The 20332-nt window shown below is 34.3% G+C and overlaps 1 protein-coding gene across 1 annotated transcript in view; it reads right to left on the reverse strand.

Moving 5' to 3' along the window:
* The window catches only part of Rtkn2 (rhotekin 2), a 63797-nt gene that overhangs the window by 26891 nt on the left and 16574 nt on the right, over positions 1-20332 (reverse strand). The window contains exons 3-7 of the mRNA XM_042696497.1: positions 18501-18559; positions 14377-14430; positions 12648-12765; positions 10154-10351; positions 757-851 (exon numbers count right to left, since the gene is read on the reverse strand). Of these exons, the coding sequence (XP_042552431.1) occupies positions 757-851; positions 10154-10351; positions 12648-12765; positions 14377-14430; positions 18501-18559 (524 nt within the window). The remainder of the gene's footprint in view (positions 1-756; positions 852-10153; positions 10352-12647; positions 12766-14376; positions 14431-18500; positions 18560-20332) is intronic.

A 20332-nucleotide genomic window follows, 5' to 3' on the forward strand; every position in this document is an offset into this window, starting at 1 on the left:
CAATGGCACGTTTTTGGAGGGATACATTTCATAATTATTTGTTATAAACTGTACATTTACACTCCATGAACTATTCTACTGTTCTAAATGTAATGTTTGCAAATAAACTTAAATGCTGTGAAATCATCAATCCCATTTCTATGGAGCATCAATCTTTACAACAGTAAGTACATTTACCACATAATTCTATATATTTTCTCCAGAAAATGAACAAGTATATAATTCAAATCAGATTTATGAGCTACTTTTCTAACATTACTCTATATTTTTTATGACAGGTAAAATAATCAGTTAGAGTGACCATACAAAGTTTATAAATCCTTCTTTTTTCCTAACCTCCTTTTATACTTTACTATGTATTTCTTTAGACAAACTATAATGACCACTTTTACAAAAAGAAAAGGCTAAGGATTATTTTAGCTCCACTTTTTCTTATATCTTCTGCTTCCTACCAAGAGATGAGTTGGTGTCCTTAATTTCAAAATGTACAGCTAGAAGAGTGGTGAGTCATCACGTTAAAGGCAGAGATAAGGCCTCAAGCATACCCCACACCTTATTACTCTTACTAAGGCAGCTTAAAAATTTTCCCTTTGGGGAAAGAGACAGACATTCTTAAAAGAACCCAGAGAATCACTTATCTCTACATTACTTAGGCTAATTATCCACTCCAAAAAATACAGAAGAATTAAGTTTATCACTGTAACTACACATACACACACACATATATTAAATAATACATGCAAAATATATACTTACCATTTCCGCTAATAGAGAGATTATGGGTCTTGAAGCTATCTTCAGCACTTTCCAAAGTTAAGGTAGTGTGAGCTAGCAAATTATACTTTGCACCACTGACAGAAAGAAAACATGTTTTAAATATTTGTGTATGTCCTGTATTAGATAAAACATTTAACAATTTAAAGCCAAATAATAAACAACCTGACTTGAAGAATGAGCAAAGAACTTTGACATTTCTATAAAGACACAGAAAATGCCAGTAAACACATACTGAACATCACTAGTCTCTTGAAATTCAAATCAAACCAGAATATGTCACCATTTCACATCCATTAGGATAGCTATTAGTAAAACTAGTAACAAAACAATGAAACAAAAGGGAGGAAAAATAAAGAATATTGGCTGGGATGTGGAGAAACTGGAACCTCTGTGCACTGCTAATAGGAATGCAAAACTGTATAAATGCTATGGAGAAAAGTATGACAATTCCACCAGAACTTTAAAATTCAATATGATCCACCAATTTTCAATATACACTCAATAGAAGTGAAAGCAATGACATGAACTGTGTTTTTTTTGTTTATAGTAGCATTACTCACAAGAGCCAAAGGATAGGAAAAAAATGTCCATCCAACAATAAATGAATAAACAAAAGGTTCTATATATGTACTATAAACTACTATTCAGTCTTAAAAAGGAAGAGAATTTGGATACAGGCTACAACATGGGTGAACTTTGAAAATACTACGCTAAACCACAAAAAGCCACCTACTGTATGTATAATTTTACTTATAACAGGTAATTATAATATCAAACTCATAAAAATTCAAAATGAAATGGTGGTTATGAGAGCTATGGGATGAAGGAATGAGAAATCGAGTGATTAATGATACAAAAGATCAACCTGGACAGATAAAAAAGTTCACAAGATGGTCAGAGATGATAGCTGTGAAACAATGTGAGTGTACTTACAATGTCTCTGCACTGTGTACTAAAAACTGTTACACTATTGAAATAAAAAACTAGGTTATTATCCACCTGTGTGGTATATGCTTCTGTAATCCTAGCACTCCAGAGGTAGAAGAAGGGTTATGAATTTAAGGCAAGCCTGGGCTACAAAACAAGAACCTGCCTTAGTAAACAAGCAAACAGAAAGATACTATAGATCACACATTCAAGACAAGATGCTAATCAATTTAGCACACTTATCTCTTTATATTTTTGTCAGTAACTTGAAAATTATTTACTTCAAACCAATACTTTTATGAAGAGTCTCCATTCATTCAATAGCTATTCACTAAATAAGATATGCCAAGTCCTAAGCTAGGCTATGAACATTCAGCTGTAAACAAGTTCCGGCACTATATTCTGTATAGGCATAGCAATATATAAAATATCAGTAATTCCAAGTTGTAATGCAATTTCTTCTATGGAAAAAATACAGGGAGTGAGAAAACTGAGAACCTAGGTTCAGGAGATAAATTAGGGAATGTGTTCTGAGGTGGTGATAGTAACATGGTTAAAAGGGATCTAGCCAAGCAAAGAATGCTTCTGCTTCCAAGCAGAGGAAAATGCACATGCAAAGAGGGGTATTGAAAAAAAAAAACACAAAAACCATGGCTAGAACACAATGAGTGAGTCAGAGTTACAGTGTAACACAAGGCTGGAAATACAAGTAGAATTAAATCACCTAGGGCTTTGTGAGCCTTGGAAGAAGAGTGGTTTAAATCAGTGTAATGGGAAATCAGGATAAGTTGATGAGGTAATAGACAGGATATGACTTGCAATTTCTCCGGGTAAGATCTGACAATGATTCTCTCCTTACCTCAACTCTAGCCCTGCTTCCCTGAGCCCTCTTCTCATATAGGCCTCCATGATGACTTACCAACACTTGAGCAAAATACTAACATTGTTTCAAACAGCTCAACATTGCATCCATAGAAATCTCTTAACCCTTCTTAAGATTAGCTGAGAAAACTCATAGCGGCCAAAAGAATTTAACGTGTGTTCCTGTCAACACCTGAAGACAGCACTACTGTTCCCCAGTCTCTGTGAGAAGCCAACAGCCTGACCCACAGCCATAAACACCAGTTGGCAAGCCCAGACTAGACGCACACCTCCCCTCGTGGCTGCTGAAATGCTTTACCAGACTCTGGACCAGCTCATCACCTCCTCATCTTCTTGTTTTCCCTGTCAGATCTTACTGGAGTTTTCTCCCTATTACAATAACATATTACTAATTAAAATCTGTCCTTACCATTTTAACTAGTGTCCATCTTTGTTTATCTTTCAAAAAGTGAATCTCCTTCTGGTTATGTACTTCAAAAATTTGGAGATTCTATCTATAGTGTGAGAAAATGGAGGACTTCATTACTAATGTCATTTTTCTTTTCTTTTCAGTAGCATCTCCTTTATGCTACTTAGGTCAAAATAGTATGCTTGTCAAAAAACCCGGATATTCTGGTGATAAATTTCACATCCTGCCACTGTTAAAAAATGAAGCAAATTTTTGTTCAATAACTGCATTTTCTGTACTAGTAATTTCATTTTGTTACTTTTCCTGGTTTTGTTATTTTCTAGCATAGTATAACCTCAAAATATGAGTAAGTATATTAACACACCAACACTTTCTCTCTCCTCTCCTCTCTCTCTTCCTTTCACTCCTCCCCCCTTTCTCTTTCACACACACACACACACACACACACACACACACACACTCACACATATACACATGCACACATACATACATTCTGACATTCTAGGGCAGGGAAAAGAGGTAGGGAGAAGAAAAGATAGAATGAAAGGGAGAAGAAGAGGGAGAAAAAGATAAACTTTGGAGAAAAGATTGATGTCTGATGAAACTTTTATTAATTGTATCAGATGATATGTTTCAAAAACATGAAACTTTCTTTCTAAATCTTTTAAATAGCAATACACATGCATTTAATATATCACAATGTTTGTATCTGCTTCTTTAACACATGCATACTTTTCCTCTAGAATATTATTCTTTTGGAGAATGACTTTCGGTTTTTAATGCACAGCCATTACAGACCAGAGATACAATTTAATATGTAGTGTTTTTATTCAATATTTTTACAGAAAAATTTATATTTCTAAATCTTAACCTGACATTTAAATAAAACAATACATGAGTTAGACATTTACATTCAGAACAACCAGTTAGAATGTTACGCTAAAGTTCAATAAGAACCAACAAATCTCCACTGATTTTAGAACTAAGCTCATACTAACCTCATAGTCCCAACTATTCTCTATTATTATTATCTTAACCGGTCCATGTTTCTAGGGAGGCTTTAATAATTAGGTCTTTTCTCTAGTGTCTACACAATGAATCCCCAAAAAGTGAAGAAATTACTAAAGAAAGATGGAGAATCAAAGTAATTAATAGCTATATGGTATTCAAGGTACAATAGTTAGTTTAAGCATTGTCTCAAAATGTTTATTTATCATTGCTACATTATCTTATGGAGAAACTACATTTGATTTTTTTGTGGTTTTTTTTTGTTTGCTTTTGATTATGTGGTTCTGAGGAATTGAACCCAGGGCTTCATGCATGAGAGGCAAGCACTCTACCACTGAGCCAACTTCCCAGCCCTTACATTTGAAAAAAAATAGATGAACATTTTTTTAACCAGTCCTGGAGCCTGAACTTTGGGTCTGAGCGCTATCCCTCAGCTCCTTAGCTCAAGGCTAGCGCTCTACCACTTGAGCCACAGCACCACTTCCGGCTTTTTTCTTTTTGTTTATGTGGTACTGAGGAATCGAACTCAGGGCCTCATGCATGCAAGGCAAGCACTTTACCACTGAGCCACTTTCCCAGCCCCTAGATGAACATTTTGCATTGACAAAGTATTACAATTTTCCCACACGAAATAATGGGAAATAGATTTCCTATTAACATTTTAATGAACAATATGTTATCTTTAGGAAAAGATTATTGACCATTAATAGAACTGCCTGTATTTTCCAAGAGAATGTTGCATGCCAACATTCTCTTAGGAAGAAGAAAAACAGAAAAGAATATATAAGGTCTAAGACAACAACTAAAAGTAAAGAGGTAAAGAGCTTAAGGTGATGAGTGTTATCAGATGGGCAAGGAAAGGAACACTTGTGCAGAGATCTCAATGGAGAAATAAACCATGACAACAACAGAGGGAAAACCGTTTCAGGAAAAAGATGGTAAGTATAAAGGCCAACATAAACACATGCTAGGTATGCTTGATAAACAATGAGTTCAATGTGACTAGAGTATAGTAAGGGAGAAAATGATGGGAGATATTCAAAAGGCAAACAGGGGACAGACACCACACACAGGCATAAGAAAACACTAGACTTTATTCAGAATAAGATGTGAAGCAAATGGTGTGTTTTGTGCAGAGAATGTGATATCATCTGATTTGAATGATAATCAAATAATCCACTGACCATTCTGTGAAGCACAGATCACAAGGATAAATATAAAAATGGAGACCTCACTAGGGAACTACTGCATTGGATCAGACAAGAGCTGATACAGGCCTAGAACAGGGCGGTAAGAAGTGGTAGACTACTTGATATAATCTCAAAGTTGACTCAATGTGAAAACTGGATGTGAAAAAAAAAAGTCAGCATATCCAAGGCTTCTGGTCATAACAACTAGAAAAATTGAATTTTTATTAATTAAAATGAGGCAGACTGACAGAGAAGTAGGTAGGAAAAGAATTTGGTTTGAGGAAAGTAAGTTTGATTGTTCTGGAAATCCAGATGTAACACTGGGCAGTCTGATTGAAACATCTAAATGTACATGTGGGTACATGAGTCTAGAGACAAGAGGAATACATATTGTGGATACAAATTGGGGTATCCACAAATTGCGGTAGATCTACAGTGTAGATGAAAATGTAAGTTACAAAGTTAAGTGATGTCAAATAACCAACTACTCCATTATTTCAGACTAAGCTGAAGAGAAATGAACAATGACGAAGAACTCACCGAGTTAGAAGGATAATCTACGCAAAGCCCTAGAAGCCAGTGTTAAAATAAAAAATAAAAAAGCCACCTCAGCCAGGTGCTAGTGGTTCACACTTGTAATCCTAGCTACTCAGGAGGCTGAGATCTGAGGATCACTTCAAAACCAGCCCAGTGAAGGAAAGTCCATGAGACTCTTATCTCCAGTTAATCACCAAAAAACCAGAAGTGGTTCAAGTGGTACAGTACTAGCCTTGAGCTGAAGAGCACAGCCCCTAGGCCCAGAGTTCAAGCCCCACAACTGACCAAAAAAAAAGAAAAAGAAAAACAGCCACCTGGGGCTGGGAAGGTGGCTCAGTGGTAGAGTGCTTGCCTTGCATGGATGAGGCCCTGGGTTCCATTCCTCAGCACCACATAAGCAAAAAGAAAAAAAACCGGAAGTGGTGTTGTGGCTCAAGTGGTAGAGCACTAGCCTTGAGCTGAAGAGCTGAGGGACAGTGCCCAGGCCCAGAGTTCAGGCCCCAAAACCGGACCCCCCCCCCAAAAAAATAGAAAAACAGCCACATCACAGAGTGATCAGTTGTGTGATCTGAATGGTATAGGAAGAATAACACCATAAACCAACTACCAGATGTGGCAGCATACAAGCTAATGTTGACCTTGTTGAGAGGAATTTCTGTAGGATGGGATAGAGGAAACATGGAAAGCCAACAGAAATGGCCTGAGAAAATGGGAGAAGAGAAAATTAAGATAGGAATAAAATTTAAAAAGCTTTCTATTTCTAAAAAGAGTAGTTATGAAAGGGGAAGCATGTTTGTAAACCGGTGGGATTAATGTAATTAATGTAATAGAATGAAAGCTGAGCATATGCAGGAACCTATCTCTGAATAACTGGAAGGATAGATCTGGTACACAAGAAGATGGGCCCTCAGTGAAAAGGCAGTTCAAAGAGGAGATAAATTGGTGGAGATAACTGGTGGAGATAAACTGGTAGAGATCAACTGGTGGACTTGGTGAAGGGAAGACATTCAATTCTCTGCTAATCGTTTCAAGAATATTAAAAATACATGAAACAAAGCCAGCAACTAATTTAAAACATAGTTTTGTGGCTTACTTTTTAAAAATTCAATATATGTCTTCAGCAAGTAAAAAAAGATCACACTTTTATCATTTCTCACTGGTAAAATTTAAAAATTTAAAAAGTGTTTATATAATAAAGAATAATGTACTATTATGTTATCAAAGATTAAATAGTTAACAATTAGAAATGCTGAGAACATTTAATCAAAGGAATTTCAGTAAGCTAAATTCCACAAATAAAATGAATAAATGAGTCACATTAGGGAACATGCTAAAAATTACCAAAAATGTTCACTGTCTTCTTTCAGATCCAACAATATTTTATGATGATATTCCAAGTTACTTCATTTTTAAACCATGACTAATTATAATGTTATTGTTTCCAAAACCAACAATGACTTCACTTCTAAAACATTCTTGTCAGGATAACATTTTCTTTCTAAAACATTACACTCATTCCTTTTAGCCAACTCTAATAGTGAGTCCCCAAAAGTTAAATCAGCTGCATTTTTTTTTGTATCAAATAGGCCAACTGAAATGAGGGAAATGATATGAAGAAATAAATGACTACTTAACTGGTAATATGAAAGAATGCACTCTTGTCAAGAAAGATAGCTATATTTGGGCACATGCCACATTAGTAGGGAAAACAGATATTATTTTATATTTATGCTTTTTGGCTAAAGACTAATATCTTTAGTTTAAATCTAACTGTGTAAAATTTCTTATAAGTCTTACCATTGAATTAGATCACTGTTAAAGTAACAAAATTAAGCAACCTATGCATTCTGATTTCTAATGCTGTTCTCAAACTTTTACCATGGTACTGAAAACAATATTAGATAAAAGTTGGGGCTATGCGTAAAACCTGATATACACTGATTTAAACCAGAAGCTGAATAGAAAGCTGGTATTAAAAGAACACGATTTGCTGAAATGTTATAAAGGGGTAATCGACTAGATTAAAAATAATAAAAGGGCTGGGAAGGTGGCTCAGTGGTAGAGTGCTTGCCTTGCATGGATGAGGCCCTGGGTTTGATTCCTCAGCACCACATAAGCAAAAAGAAAAAAGCCGGAAGTGGTGTTGTGGCTCAAGTGGTAGAGCACTAGCCTTGAGCTGAAGAGCTGAGGGTCAGCGCCCAGGCCCAGAGTTCAGGCCCCACGACCGGACCCCCACCAAAAAAAATAAATAAATAAAAATTATAAAAGACCTGATTTCCTTCTCTGAAGAAGAAAGAAGGATGGCCAATAGACACATGAAGAAATGTTCAACATCCCTAGCCATAAAAGAAATGCAAATCAAAACAACATTGAGATATCACCTCACTCCAATTAGAACGGCAAAAATCAAGAACTCTAACAACAGATGCTGGAGGGGATGTGGACAGAAAGGAACCTTACTTCATTGTTGGTGGGAATGTAAACTTGTTCAACCACTTGGAAAGCAGTATGGAGGTTCCTCAAAAGACTTCACATAGAACTCCCCTATGACCCAGCAATCCCACTTTTGGGCATTTACCCTAATGTTTACAAACAAGACCACACTAAAGCTACCAGCACAACTATGTTTATTGCAGCATTATTTACCATAGCTAAGATCTGGAACCAACCCAGATGCCCCTCAGTAGATGAATGGATCAAGAAAATGTGGTATATATACACAATGGAATTCTATGCCTCCATCAGAAAGAATGACATTTCCCCATTTGTTAGGAAATGGAAAGGCTTGGAAAAAATTATATTAAGTGAAGTAAGCCAGGCCCAAAGAAACATAGGTCCCATGGTTTCCCTTATTTGCAATATCTAGTATAGGTATGAGTCAAGCGAAAAAAGTCAGATAATGTGATGTTAGGAAAACGAACCCTCAAATATGTATTTTAATGTTTTTGTTTCTTTCATGCATGTGTTTCTAACGCATTTATAAGATTATTTCTTTGTTGCTTTGTATGTCCCTCCCCCACAGTGTAACCCCCGCTTTCACTATATTTGATGTCAGTATAACATGTGGAGGAGATGGGGACAAACAAGTCATTTAAGGATTCAGGTGGACCTGTTGCAACAATGAGAAGTACAAAATGTCATGTCAAAACCAGCTTTACAATGTCGGTGTGGGGGGGAGGGGGAGTATGATTGGGTGGGGGGGAGGGGGGAGGCTGGGAAGGGAGGTGAAGGGTAAACAAAGGAGGAGGCTGCAATGCTTGGTAAGAAATGTATGCATTATCCTGCCCATGTAATTGTAACCCCTCTGTACAGTATGTTCTCAAATAAAATAAAATTAAATTAAAAAAAAAAAAGACCTGATTTCCTCAAAAATTAAGGCAAAAGGGGCTGGGAAGGTGGCTCAGTGATAGAGTACTTGCCTTGCATACATGAGGCCTTGGGTTCTATTCCTCAGCACCACATAAGCAGAGAAAACCAGAAGTGGCACTGTGGCTCAAGTGGTAGAACACTAGCCTTGAGCTGAAGAGCTGAGGGACGGCACCCAGGCCTATCATTTAGGCCCCATGACTGACAAAAAAAAAGTTCGTTTTCAACACAGTGTCTTGTACAACTCCTTGTTGCAATGGGTCAGCCTATATCCTTATTTCAGCATTTTATGTTGAAAACAGACTTTACAACTTTGCAGGGTGGGGAGTGCATGGTGGGGGGAAGGGAGAAGTTGGGGAGGTGAGGAGGAAAGGGATGGTAGGGAAAAAACAAAGGAGGGGGTAACAATGCTTGATAGGAAATGGATTCATTACTTTGCTAATTTAACTGTGACCTCTCCGTACCATAGCTTTACAATAAAAAATATATATATTAAAAAATTAATGGCAAGAAAAAAGTAGAAACAAATGTAATTAAAGCAAACCACACTTGCTTAATTGTAATGCTATAGACATTGTTTAGATTGCTTTAAACCAAGCACAATAGATTTTCAAAGTCGTAGCAATCTGAATATAATCTAGCCATTAGATATATTAAGATCTTCCTTTTCATTTTGTTAATATGATAATGAAGGTTTTTAAAAAGTTCTTAAAATTTTTTGAATCTATGAGAATGATAGATGTAGAAACTCAATTAGTAAACTCAATTAGTTACTACTGTAGCAAAAACTTTGTCTTACACCCAGATCTTTTTCAAGAAAAACATTTTTTCTTTTTGGTAGATACTAGAATTCTAAAAATATTATATTACTTGACTTCCTACCTTCAAAGGGAGATATTAAATATACCTCAACTGTGTAAGTATCTGACAACTAAGAGTTTTTTCCCTGTAGCTGTTTTTTCCCATTTAAAGTGTAAACATCTACTAGTCATATAAAACTTTTAAGTATCACCAACATTTTATTAAATTACCATAAATACTGTATTAGAAAACTTACGGAACAGTAGAACTGAGGAACAAACTTGTTTCATGGTTCTCCTCTTGAAACACAGAATGTATTTTCTTTCCTGTAGCTTTGCTTATAGATGTCTTAAGTTTCTTGGCTAGCTTTCTTGGTGTATTGGTTATAGAAGATTCTTCTGCACAGCAACTATATACTTCTACCTTTATCTGAAAGTCTGGTCTTGCTTCGTCACTAAAGATAAATATTTTTAAAAAGACATGAACAGTGTTAGACATTTAACTGAATAGAAAATAAAATGACAACGTTCTTTGAGCTTTTCAGAACATACAAAATGGCATTTAAAACATTCATAATGAAATGGGTTTATTCAGTATGTTAGAGGCCTATGAATTACTACAGATTTTATCCCAGATTCCACACTAAGGCATCCTTAACTCAAACCAATACATGGGCATATTACTTACAGAGAAAGAATAAAATGCTCTAGTCATTTTGTTGCCAACGTTACGTTTCAGTCCTTTAGTGCTATTCTTCCAAATCAAATCTGTTGAATGTTTAATTTTCTTCATAGTCACTTACAGCCCACTTACCACTGTGCATACCCACAACATTTTTGTACTTAACAACTGTAAACATTTCACTATTTGGTCTTATAGAAAGCATGAACTACTTGAGGGCAGGCACTATCTTGATGTTTTCTGTATCAATATAGCACTCTACCTAAAACTAGAGGATGTTTGATACACATTAAACCTATATACAGAAATTATATAATTTTAGTCAATGCTAAAAGTGACATCTGTTTTCAGACATAATAAACTACCTTTAGCATGGAATACTTGTAGGATTACTAATGATAAAATACACTACAGAATATATCTATCTGTAGCAGATATTCCTGCAGGTGGAAGACCCATCAGCCTAAGAGACTTGAAATTCAGCATAGACTTTACAAAATTTGAATGGTCTATTAATAGTTCAGATAAATCCAAAGAATAACTTCAGATATTTTTATGGTTTATTATTTGGCAACTTAAAAAAATACGGTATTCCTGGTAATGACTAACAAATGTCAATATTTAGAGGAGAAAAGAGATATTCATACACATTGAATACTTATTGAAAACAATCATCATAACAAAAACCACATTTTTAACATTTAGAACATTTGTTAGTTATTTTAGGACAATTTAAAGTATTTACAGAATAAAAAAAAGATAGATCATGCGTTGTCTTCCCAAGTGATTTATATTGTTCATTCCCTGGGGGGGGGGGGGGTGTCTGCATTTTTGTCTCTGCAGTTAAAAAAACAACAACAACAAAAATAGCAAAGTGAAATGAAGAGTCCATTCGAAGGATAATTTTGGCAGAAAAAATTAATTAGCAATAGTTGGTAATGAAAATAAATCTACTCAGATAACTGAGTGAAAATTTTTTTTAGTTTGAATTATGTAAGCATTTAGGGATTATTATTATGTTTGTTTGTTTTTGGTGGAGGAGAGAATCCTAAATAAGTGCCTATAGTTTTATAGAGGTTGTAAGAAGGCCTGGATTACTGTTAATAACCAGAACAATACAGTTTATTTTTCAGCACTACACAATTATTATAGGACGCTGGACTAGAAGCCACAAAATATAGTTTTCTAGAACATTTTCAGTATTATGTGAACAACAAAACTAGTCCTCAGAAATCACAACTGTGACTCCATTGCTGAAAACAGCAAAACCCATGTATATTGATTTTATCTTAACAGTTCAGCAGCTATTAACATTTAGATATGAAGATAGAATCTTCAAAAGTCTAAAATAAACACAAATCCCATGCTGGCTTAAGCCGATAGAACATTTGAAAAAGACCAGGAGAAACTTATATTAGTTAAAAATGATTTCTATGGCTACCTGAGGAGTTCTCTCTCTGGTTCTGTATTATGACCACAATAAAATGAGCCTGTAAAAGCGCAGGGGCAATAAAAACAGCCTCAAGGAGTGGTTTTTTTTTTTTTTTTTTTTACTGCTGTAGAGTACATGAACGAAGTACACCATAAGAAAAAGCATACTCTACAAATTTATCAAAGTATTTTCCCTACGATACATACTTTAGGGCAATTTTACAAATAAAATTACTTAATTATTTCATTATATCTATAACTGAATTTCCTATATGATGTAGAAGAATCTGTCTTACACCTAAATTCACTCTATATCAAAACTAGTAAAATAAAATTCTACTTTATCCATAGCATATTCATTTAAAATTTTTCAAATTTTTATTATATTAAACACGTAAATATTTACTAATATTAATGTTAAGTTTTATCTTTTAATCAGAAAATTGAAAATGAAGAAATGGGCTTCTTCTGAAAAGAGAAATTTTCAAAATCACTTCAAGAGCTTTTAATAAAGATTCTTCACAAAGAAGCCAAGGATCCAACATTTAGGCCATAAGAATCCAAAGACATAATAATTAGGCCTTAAAAAATGTAGAACTTTAGGTTATTGACATTCTCTGAAGATTAAAGATACTTACAATATGGTTATGTTTTCAAAACATATATCTGTGATTGTTTTATCCACTATAATCATGTCAGTATCAAAAACTTTAGCTCCCATTTTGAATAAACAGAAAATGGCATAGCGTGGTGATCCTAAGGAATAAACACAACATTTTAAGCAATAATACATACCATCAATCATATTCACATATCTTAAAATCACCCTGAAAGTGACATATAATAGGTTGTTAGTAGATTGCTATTTTCAAACATTGAATATTTGACCATTTTCAGTGGCTTTTCTGGAAGTACATAGTAATAACTGTCCCACCTAGAACCTAACTTTAACCAGGAAGTTTCCAAACAAAGTTCAACATGCAGCACTCTCAGCAGCCCAAGGGAATCACCAAAGTCATACATTTTATTACTCAAAATCTCTTTAAGCCTTAACTGTCAAGTTATTACATATATTATAAAAATATAATATACAATATATTTCCAAGTCTATTTAAGAAAAAGATGGTTTTTATTAGAAGAGTTTAAGAGTAGGCAGATTAACAACAGTAAAATATTTTCCACCACACTAAAAACAAGAAGGAAACCACACACACACACACACACACACACACACACACACACACCAATAAAAAAATATACATGGAAACACACAGACAAAAAAAAAACATAGCTGCTAGGCCTTTTAATCTGGTGACATTTTAAGAATATTAGGTGATGGTTTAAAAAGTATTAGGTGATTAAAGAGTGGCATTTTCTCATTATTAGAAAAACATACTCTGTATAGTAGTAATCAGGAAGACTTACTTAATTTCCACATGCATTCCTTTGTAAAGTGAATTATATTTCCTAATTGAATAACAAACACTAACCTAATTTTAAATTCTTCATATAAAACTAATTATGCTCAATATGGTTCAGTTTTAAAGTAAGAGGAACAAAGCTATCACAATAGACAAGAAAGATAAAGGATTATCATATTTTTCTGGTTTGCCTCTAACAGCTAGAAATCATTTGAGGTTAATTTCCATGACCTAAGCAATACATAGATTTGTGAAGACTAATAAAACCATAAAATAGTGAAGGAAAAAAATAATCAGATCAAGCTCAAAATCGTTCTTCATTACATCCTGTTAAATAATCAGAAGTCGCAAAATAAAGCAGAAAAGACCTCCCAGATTCTGGCCAGCAGAAAAAATGCTGCCTTTGCTTCTTAAGCATTTTCTTTTGTTTCATTATTTCCTCCGATTTCTCTACTCTAAACCCATTACTTGGTGTCCTTGCTCAAGTTCCTATCAACAACAGGAAAGTACACTTGGAATGCATTATCTTAATCAGTATCAAGGATCCAACATATTTACACACAAGCTCAAAGAAACAACAGATCCATGTGATTCAGCTTATTCTGCCAAATGTATCAACTGATTTCAGTGTGGAAAATTTTTTTTCTTTAACAAAAAATTTACTAAACACTCCAGGCGCCTATGGCTCATACCTGTAATCCTAGCTACTCAGGAGGCTGAGACCTGAGTATCATGGTTCAAAGCCAGCTCAGGCAGGAATGTCCATGAAACTCTTATCTCCAATAAAACACTTAGAAAACCAGAAGTGGTAAAGCTCTAGCCTTGATCAGAAAAACTGAAGGATAGCACCCAGATCCAAAGTTCAAGTTCCATGACTGACCAAAAAAAAAAAAGAATTACTATACACTATAGAAAGTATTTCAATTACAAATCAAAATCGCAATACCTTCTTTATAGCTGAAGTGATCAGAGTCTTTCCACATTAGTGGTATTCGGATGTCTGCAAAGGGGAAAAAATAGTAAGCAATTATTTTGGTTAGCTTGATTTCAAACATTATATCAACTTTTGAGTTATTTAATAAATTTTTTACTACAAAAGCCAAACATGAAATGTATCATTTAACACCACATTTTCTAGTTTCTGTTTATGATTTGTATTTTTAAAATTTATTTAATATGTGACATTTTGGGATATGTGACATTTTGGGATATGTAAAGAAAACATAAACTTTTTTGGTAGAAATATAAACATTATTTTTGTAGAAATACTCTATTGCACAAGTACACCTTCACTTTCTCATTGATTTATACTATGATCTTAATCATATATGCTACAGGAAATGGTCCTTGACTATGAATCTTATGCATTCAATCGAATTACTATACATCTGAATACTAACACTACACTTGCCTTAATCTTGATAGGTACTCTATTGCTGAACTATGCCTTCAATCCTTTTTTGCACTGTGTGTGTGTGTGTGTGTGTGTGTGTGTGTGTGTGTGTGTGTGTGTGTGTGTGTGTGTTCAAGGCTAGTGATTACTAGGTGGGCCATAGCTCCACTTCCGGCTTTTCGATGGTTAATTGAAGACAGGAGTCTCTGTCCTACCCAGGCTGGCTTTGAACCTTGAACCTCAGATCTCAGCCTCCTGAGTAGCTAGGATTACAGGCGTGAACCACTAGTGCCCAGCTTGTACTGGTTATTTCTGAGATATCCTCTCACCTTTGCCCAGGTGCATGCGTGGGGTATAATCAGCCTATTTTAGACCTTCCTATCATAAACAGGATGACAGGCATGCACCACAACACCTAGCTGCTTTATTTTTCATTGAGTTAGAGACCCATTAACTTTTATGCCTGGTGCAGCCTAGAGCCACAATCCTTTTAATCTCGCCTTCCCACACGGCTGGAATGACAGGCTGGAATGACAGGTACACGCCACAGTATCCTACTATTGGTTGAGTAAGCATCTTGCACGTCTGCCTAGGCCAGCCTTGAACCTTATTCTTCCCAATCTCAGCCTTGTAGGTATCTAGAATTACAGGCATGAATCACTAGTACCTCGCTTGCAAGTTAATATTTATTAATATAATAATATTTTCTTTATACAATGTGTTGACCTTTCTTTATTTTTTTAAGAGGAAGTTTTTTTCAGCACTGAAGATCATGGATCCATGCTAGGCGAAAGCATGCAGCTAATGTAAAGTAGTCTAAGGTATTTAATGCTTTGTTTATATCACAAAGATTTTTCCCATTGTATTTGCTAGTTATTGGTTTTGAAATATTACCACTTTTATATATTTATCTTAAATACAGCCTTTTTTTTTACTAAATTATTTATTAAGTCAAACAGTGTTTCAGAAAATTCCCTTAGGCTTTACAGTCTGCAATCCAATTATCCTCAAATAGGATTCAATTTGTCTATTCATTTTCAATAATTTCATCTATTATTTTTGCCAGGATTTCCAAAAGTGTTAAATTATATTGACATAATAGACATTGTTATTTTGTTCTTGATTTTGATGAGAATGCCTTTATTGTTTTGTAATTATTACTTGGCTGATGTCCTGTCAGAGTTCACTTCTTCTTGCTTGACCACAGTTGCTGACTCATTCCATTTCACAACTGTTTTTGTTCACAGCTGTTCTTGCTCTGCTGGGATGGCATTAACTATTTACTCCATCCTGGAAGGAACATGGACCCTGACTTCCTTTGCTGTACACCCAGAGTCTATGGGTCCATCTTTCCTCCCCCTTTCCCTAGCCTAGTGATGTCATCTCCCCAAGAGGAAAAGGTGGATATTTCTTATCTACTCCCCAGAGGGTCATAGACTATTTAGATAGCATGGGATAGGTAACCCAAGTCAGTTTCAAATGGTTGACTCACTGTTCACAGTCATCTTACCTTTCTTTGTGTTTTCTTAAGTCTTCATTGATATTTAATGGGAAACTGAATGAGCTGTATCAGGACAGATAGCTTGATGTTATCAGGTCCTTAAAGACTAGCTATCAATCTCAAAAGTGAAAGCCTATGAGGTACATGATTAAATGATCAGTTTAGTCATTTCATTAGTAGTTAGTGAAAAAGCCAGGAATATTACCATGGGTAAATTTTGTTTTTAATGAAGATCTGGTCAGTGAGTAGGGAAGCTGGAAATGGAAAGTCCATGTCTGTCCTGGCTAGCAGGGCAATCTTTCAAACATTATATAACTTTGTTACAAATATGCTTTTTTTCTCATAAATAAAAGCCACATTTTCATCCCAATGTCAAAAGAAAATCCATTTATAAAGATGAATTCATTTTTAATTTTCTTTGTTTTTATAATATGCAGACAAGATACAATGAAGTCTAGGTAAATATGAAAAGAAATTGTAAAAAAAAAAAAAGAAATTATGGATCCTATCTTCTGAGTTTCAGTTCCTTAATTTAAAATGATCTTTTGGAAAGAAGGAACACATGAATAAACAAATTTGTTATATGTATTTCAAGTCATCAAGTTTTCTTTCACTTTAAATGGTTTTATATGAGTCCTCTTCTAAATGTACAATTGTACATTGCCAATTGTAGCAATACATAAACTACTGAGATTGACAACAGATGTTGACTATCTTGGAATTTGGGTGTTCACTAGCAAGTTCGCCCACCTTAGGTGTACATTCAGTGGTGCTATATTAGAAACAAGAAAAGGAGAATCTTGTTTAAGTATTAGCATAAAATCTCTTTTAAAGATCTTTATTAATGTAAAAATGAACTTAAATATTATGAACAATTACTATGTTTGGCAACAAAGAGATACAAGGGGATATGGAATATATTGTATGTCCCAATTTTTAATTACAAAGATGAAAACATGAATATAAACACCTATAAAACTGGTAATAGACTTTACATATTTCAGTTAATTTTCTGAAGTATTGTTTGCTTAGCTGAAGGCAATTTCTTTCCTTTTAGTCAGTGATGTCCTAAATAAAGACCTATCCTTTCTGTACGGAAATTTTTGTTTAGTTATAAAGTAGTGGTGAACTGGAAATGGAAAACATACTTGAGTGACTGGGCCTAAAAATAGCAATAGACTTTGTAATACAAGGCTTTGGCCAATAGAAAGTACGTGTATCTTAAAGACTGATGGAGATATAAACTGTTGTTTCCAAAATGTAGTGATATAATATTTGTAAAAGTGCATTATTATAATAGTATACACACAGTCGACTGTGTATTGACTTCAATCCAAGCCATTGTCTTCAGCTTCCTTAACACTTTGGAGAAACTGAGACTACACAGCATAAGTGCCATCTAGTGGTAAAGGGTCTTCTTAACTGTGCTAGTAATTCAAAGAAAGGACAGATTTATATTTGGAATGGTAATGGTAGGCTTTATCAATAAACAAACAGATCTTGGAGAAAATATATTTCTTACACAAGCTAATTAGGTATCTGAAATATAGAGTGTATTTACAGGAAAAGGAGAAAAATGTGTGCCTCAAGTAAATGGCTTCTGTAGAGGAATAATGAAATATTGGCCAGGGAAAAGAATTGGTTCAGAATGGAAAACTAAGGAGAATTCTGGCCTTTATCCTACAGGCAATGAAGAGCAGTGGCCATCCAGTAATACTTACTTAGCAATTACTAGGTGCCAAGCGCTGTGTTAAATTTTGGGTATAAAGTGAGAAAATAAACATGGGACTAGATTCTCACAGAATTTAGTTTAGATAATCCTTTCCTTTTTCTAGAAAAGGAGTGGAAGTGAGAGTTGGACAACTTGGGTTTGTAGACCAGCTCTGGCACATAAAGGAAGTCATTTAGCCACCAAGTCTGTAGAAGTGAGAAAAACTATTTCATAAGGCTGCATTAAGGAGAAAACTATATAGTATGTATAAGGCATGAAATGATTTTCTCAAACTATAAAGTTCTATACAAATATAGAGCATAATGATAAAAATACTTATTAATGAATACTCTGATAAAAGGCATGAGAGATAGAGACTTGAAGCAGAAAAATAAAGCAAAATTGATCAACTCTAGTTAGTTTATGTATCTACTCAGCAATTAAAAAAAATTCATTTGTTCATACCTGATATGGCCACTTTTCCTTTGCATGGTGTTCGTTGTTTATTTTCAAAATTTACATCACTGTTAAACAAAACACAAAACAAAACCACTTAGAAAGAAAAAAATCAGAGGGGTGGAGAAGTAGTCATGTGCACTAGTACTGGGGCTCGAACTCAGCGCCGGAGTCATTTTCCCTTACCTTCTTCAAGACTGGTGCTGAAACACTTGAGCCATAGCTCCACTTCTGGATTTTGGTGGTTAACTGGAGACAGAGTCTCAAGAACTTTCATGCCTATGCTGGCTTCAAACCATGATCCTCAGATCTCAGCCTCCTGAGTAGCTAGGATTACAGGCGTGAGCCATTGCACCTAGTAAAATCTTTTCTATTAAGTAACTGCTTTAAGTCTTTCACAAATATCTGAATATTAATATATGGCCATATGAATAATAAAACAGTTAATATAAAGTATTTGACTCCAAGGTATTTAGTAAACAGCTAGCTGGCGAGGTTTGAGAGCAATTCTCCATTTTTCATAAAAATTTGTATTCCCTAATGATGTATATGAGTTACTCTATAATACTAGTCTTCATTAATTTATAAATGAGATGTATCATATGTGCAGGTTCCTCAAAGTGTTATACCTTGGATCACTATTACATAAATTTTATTGATTTTTAGATACAATGGCCTAAAAATGTAAATGTATGTCCCAAACACATAATGTGTTGTCCAAGACCAACTTATCCTTACAGAATCTGGAATATATAAAAAAATTACTCTGATGAATAGTTATGTGTTGTTAATATCATATTTCATTTTTCTAAATTCTAAAAGAACTTACTAGATACCAATCCAACAATGAACTAAGTAAGATGGGGAAGGGAAGCATAAAACAAAGAAAGGAAAATATTACTATGACAACAGAAAAAAGTTTCTAAGTTAATGCTGGAGATATATGACACTTCCTAATCTGATTTTAGAACATACAATCATAAACATACTGTCATAAAAATACTTCCAAAATAGATCAGAACAATTTACCATTCTGGAATATTTCCCTAGTATCTTGTTTCTTAATAATCTGCATTTAGAGATTAACATTCCATTTCTAAAGCAATATTTCCAAGCAAACTCCCCGTATTTTTATCAACTCTTTGTAGTTTTTAGCCTTATTCAATTTAGTTAGCTCATCAACTGCTAGCTAATTTAATTAGAAAATTCAAATACAAGATTAGATGGAAATTTTCCACTTGAGTACTGTTTGTTTCTAAGAGTTTGTGGAGAAAGACTACCTAGAGAAAGACTGCACAGAGTTAAAAGTGGGAAGTTATCTAACTAAATTTTCAGAAAAGGATGTCACAATTTCATTGTTTCCTATAGCTTTGTTTTAAAAAAGCATAGATATATATTCATTATCATGCATCCAAATTTGAAAACAAAATACATGATTTGTATTACCTCCTAACTGGATTAAAAATAAAGTATCATGGGGGAAGTATGTTCCAAATGAGCTAAAAATAATTTACTGACATCCCTGACACGCTTACATGGGACATTTACATGGGACATTTACATGGTATTTACAGAATCACATTCTAGCTATACTTAAATAATGTAATAGATTTAAAGTCATACATTTTCAGACCCTACCCAATGGCTTTATGTATTTGGAAAATTCATTCAGTGACAAATATAAGTATTCATCAATTATTTCAAATGTTTCATTGAATCATAAATTCAAGCGTAAAGTTCAATATTAAAGTTTAATTTTTCAAACTAGTACAAGAAATACTGTATAAATGTAGTTGGTTGGCATTTGTAAGTGATATCTTAAAAAAATAAATCTATATGAA

Source organism: Dipodomys spectabilis, unplaced genomic scaffold, assembly GCF_019054845.1.
Source record: "Dipodomys spectabilis isolate Male_0828 unplaced genomic scaffold, ASM1905484v1 ptg000207l, whole genome shotgun sequence".
In the NCBI taxonomy this organism is placed as follows: Eukaryota; Metazoa; Chordata; class Mammalia; order Rodentia; family Heteromyidae; genus Dipodomys; species Dipodomys spectabilis.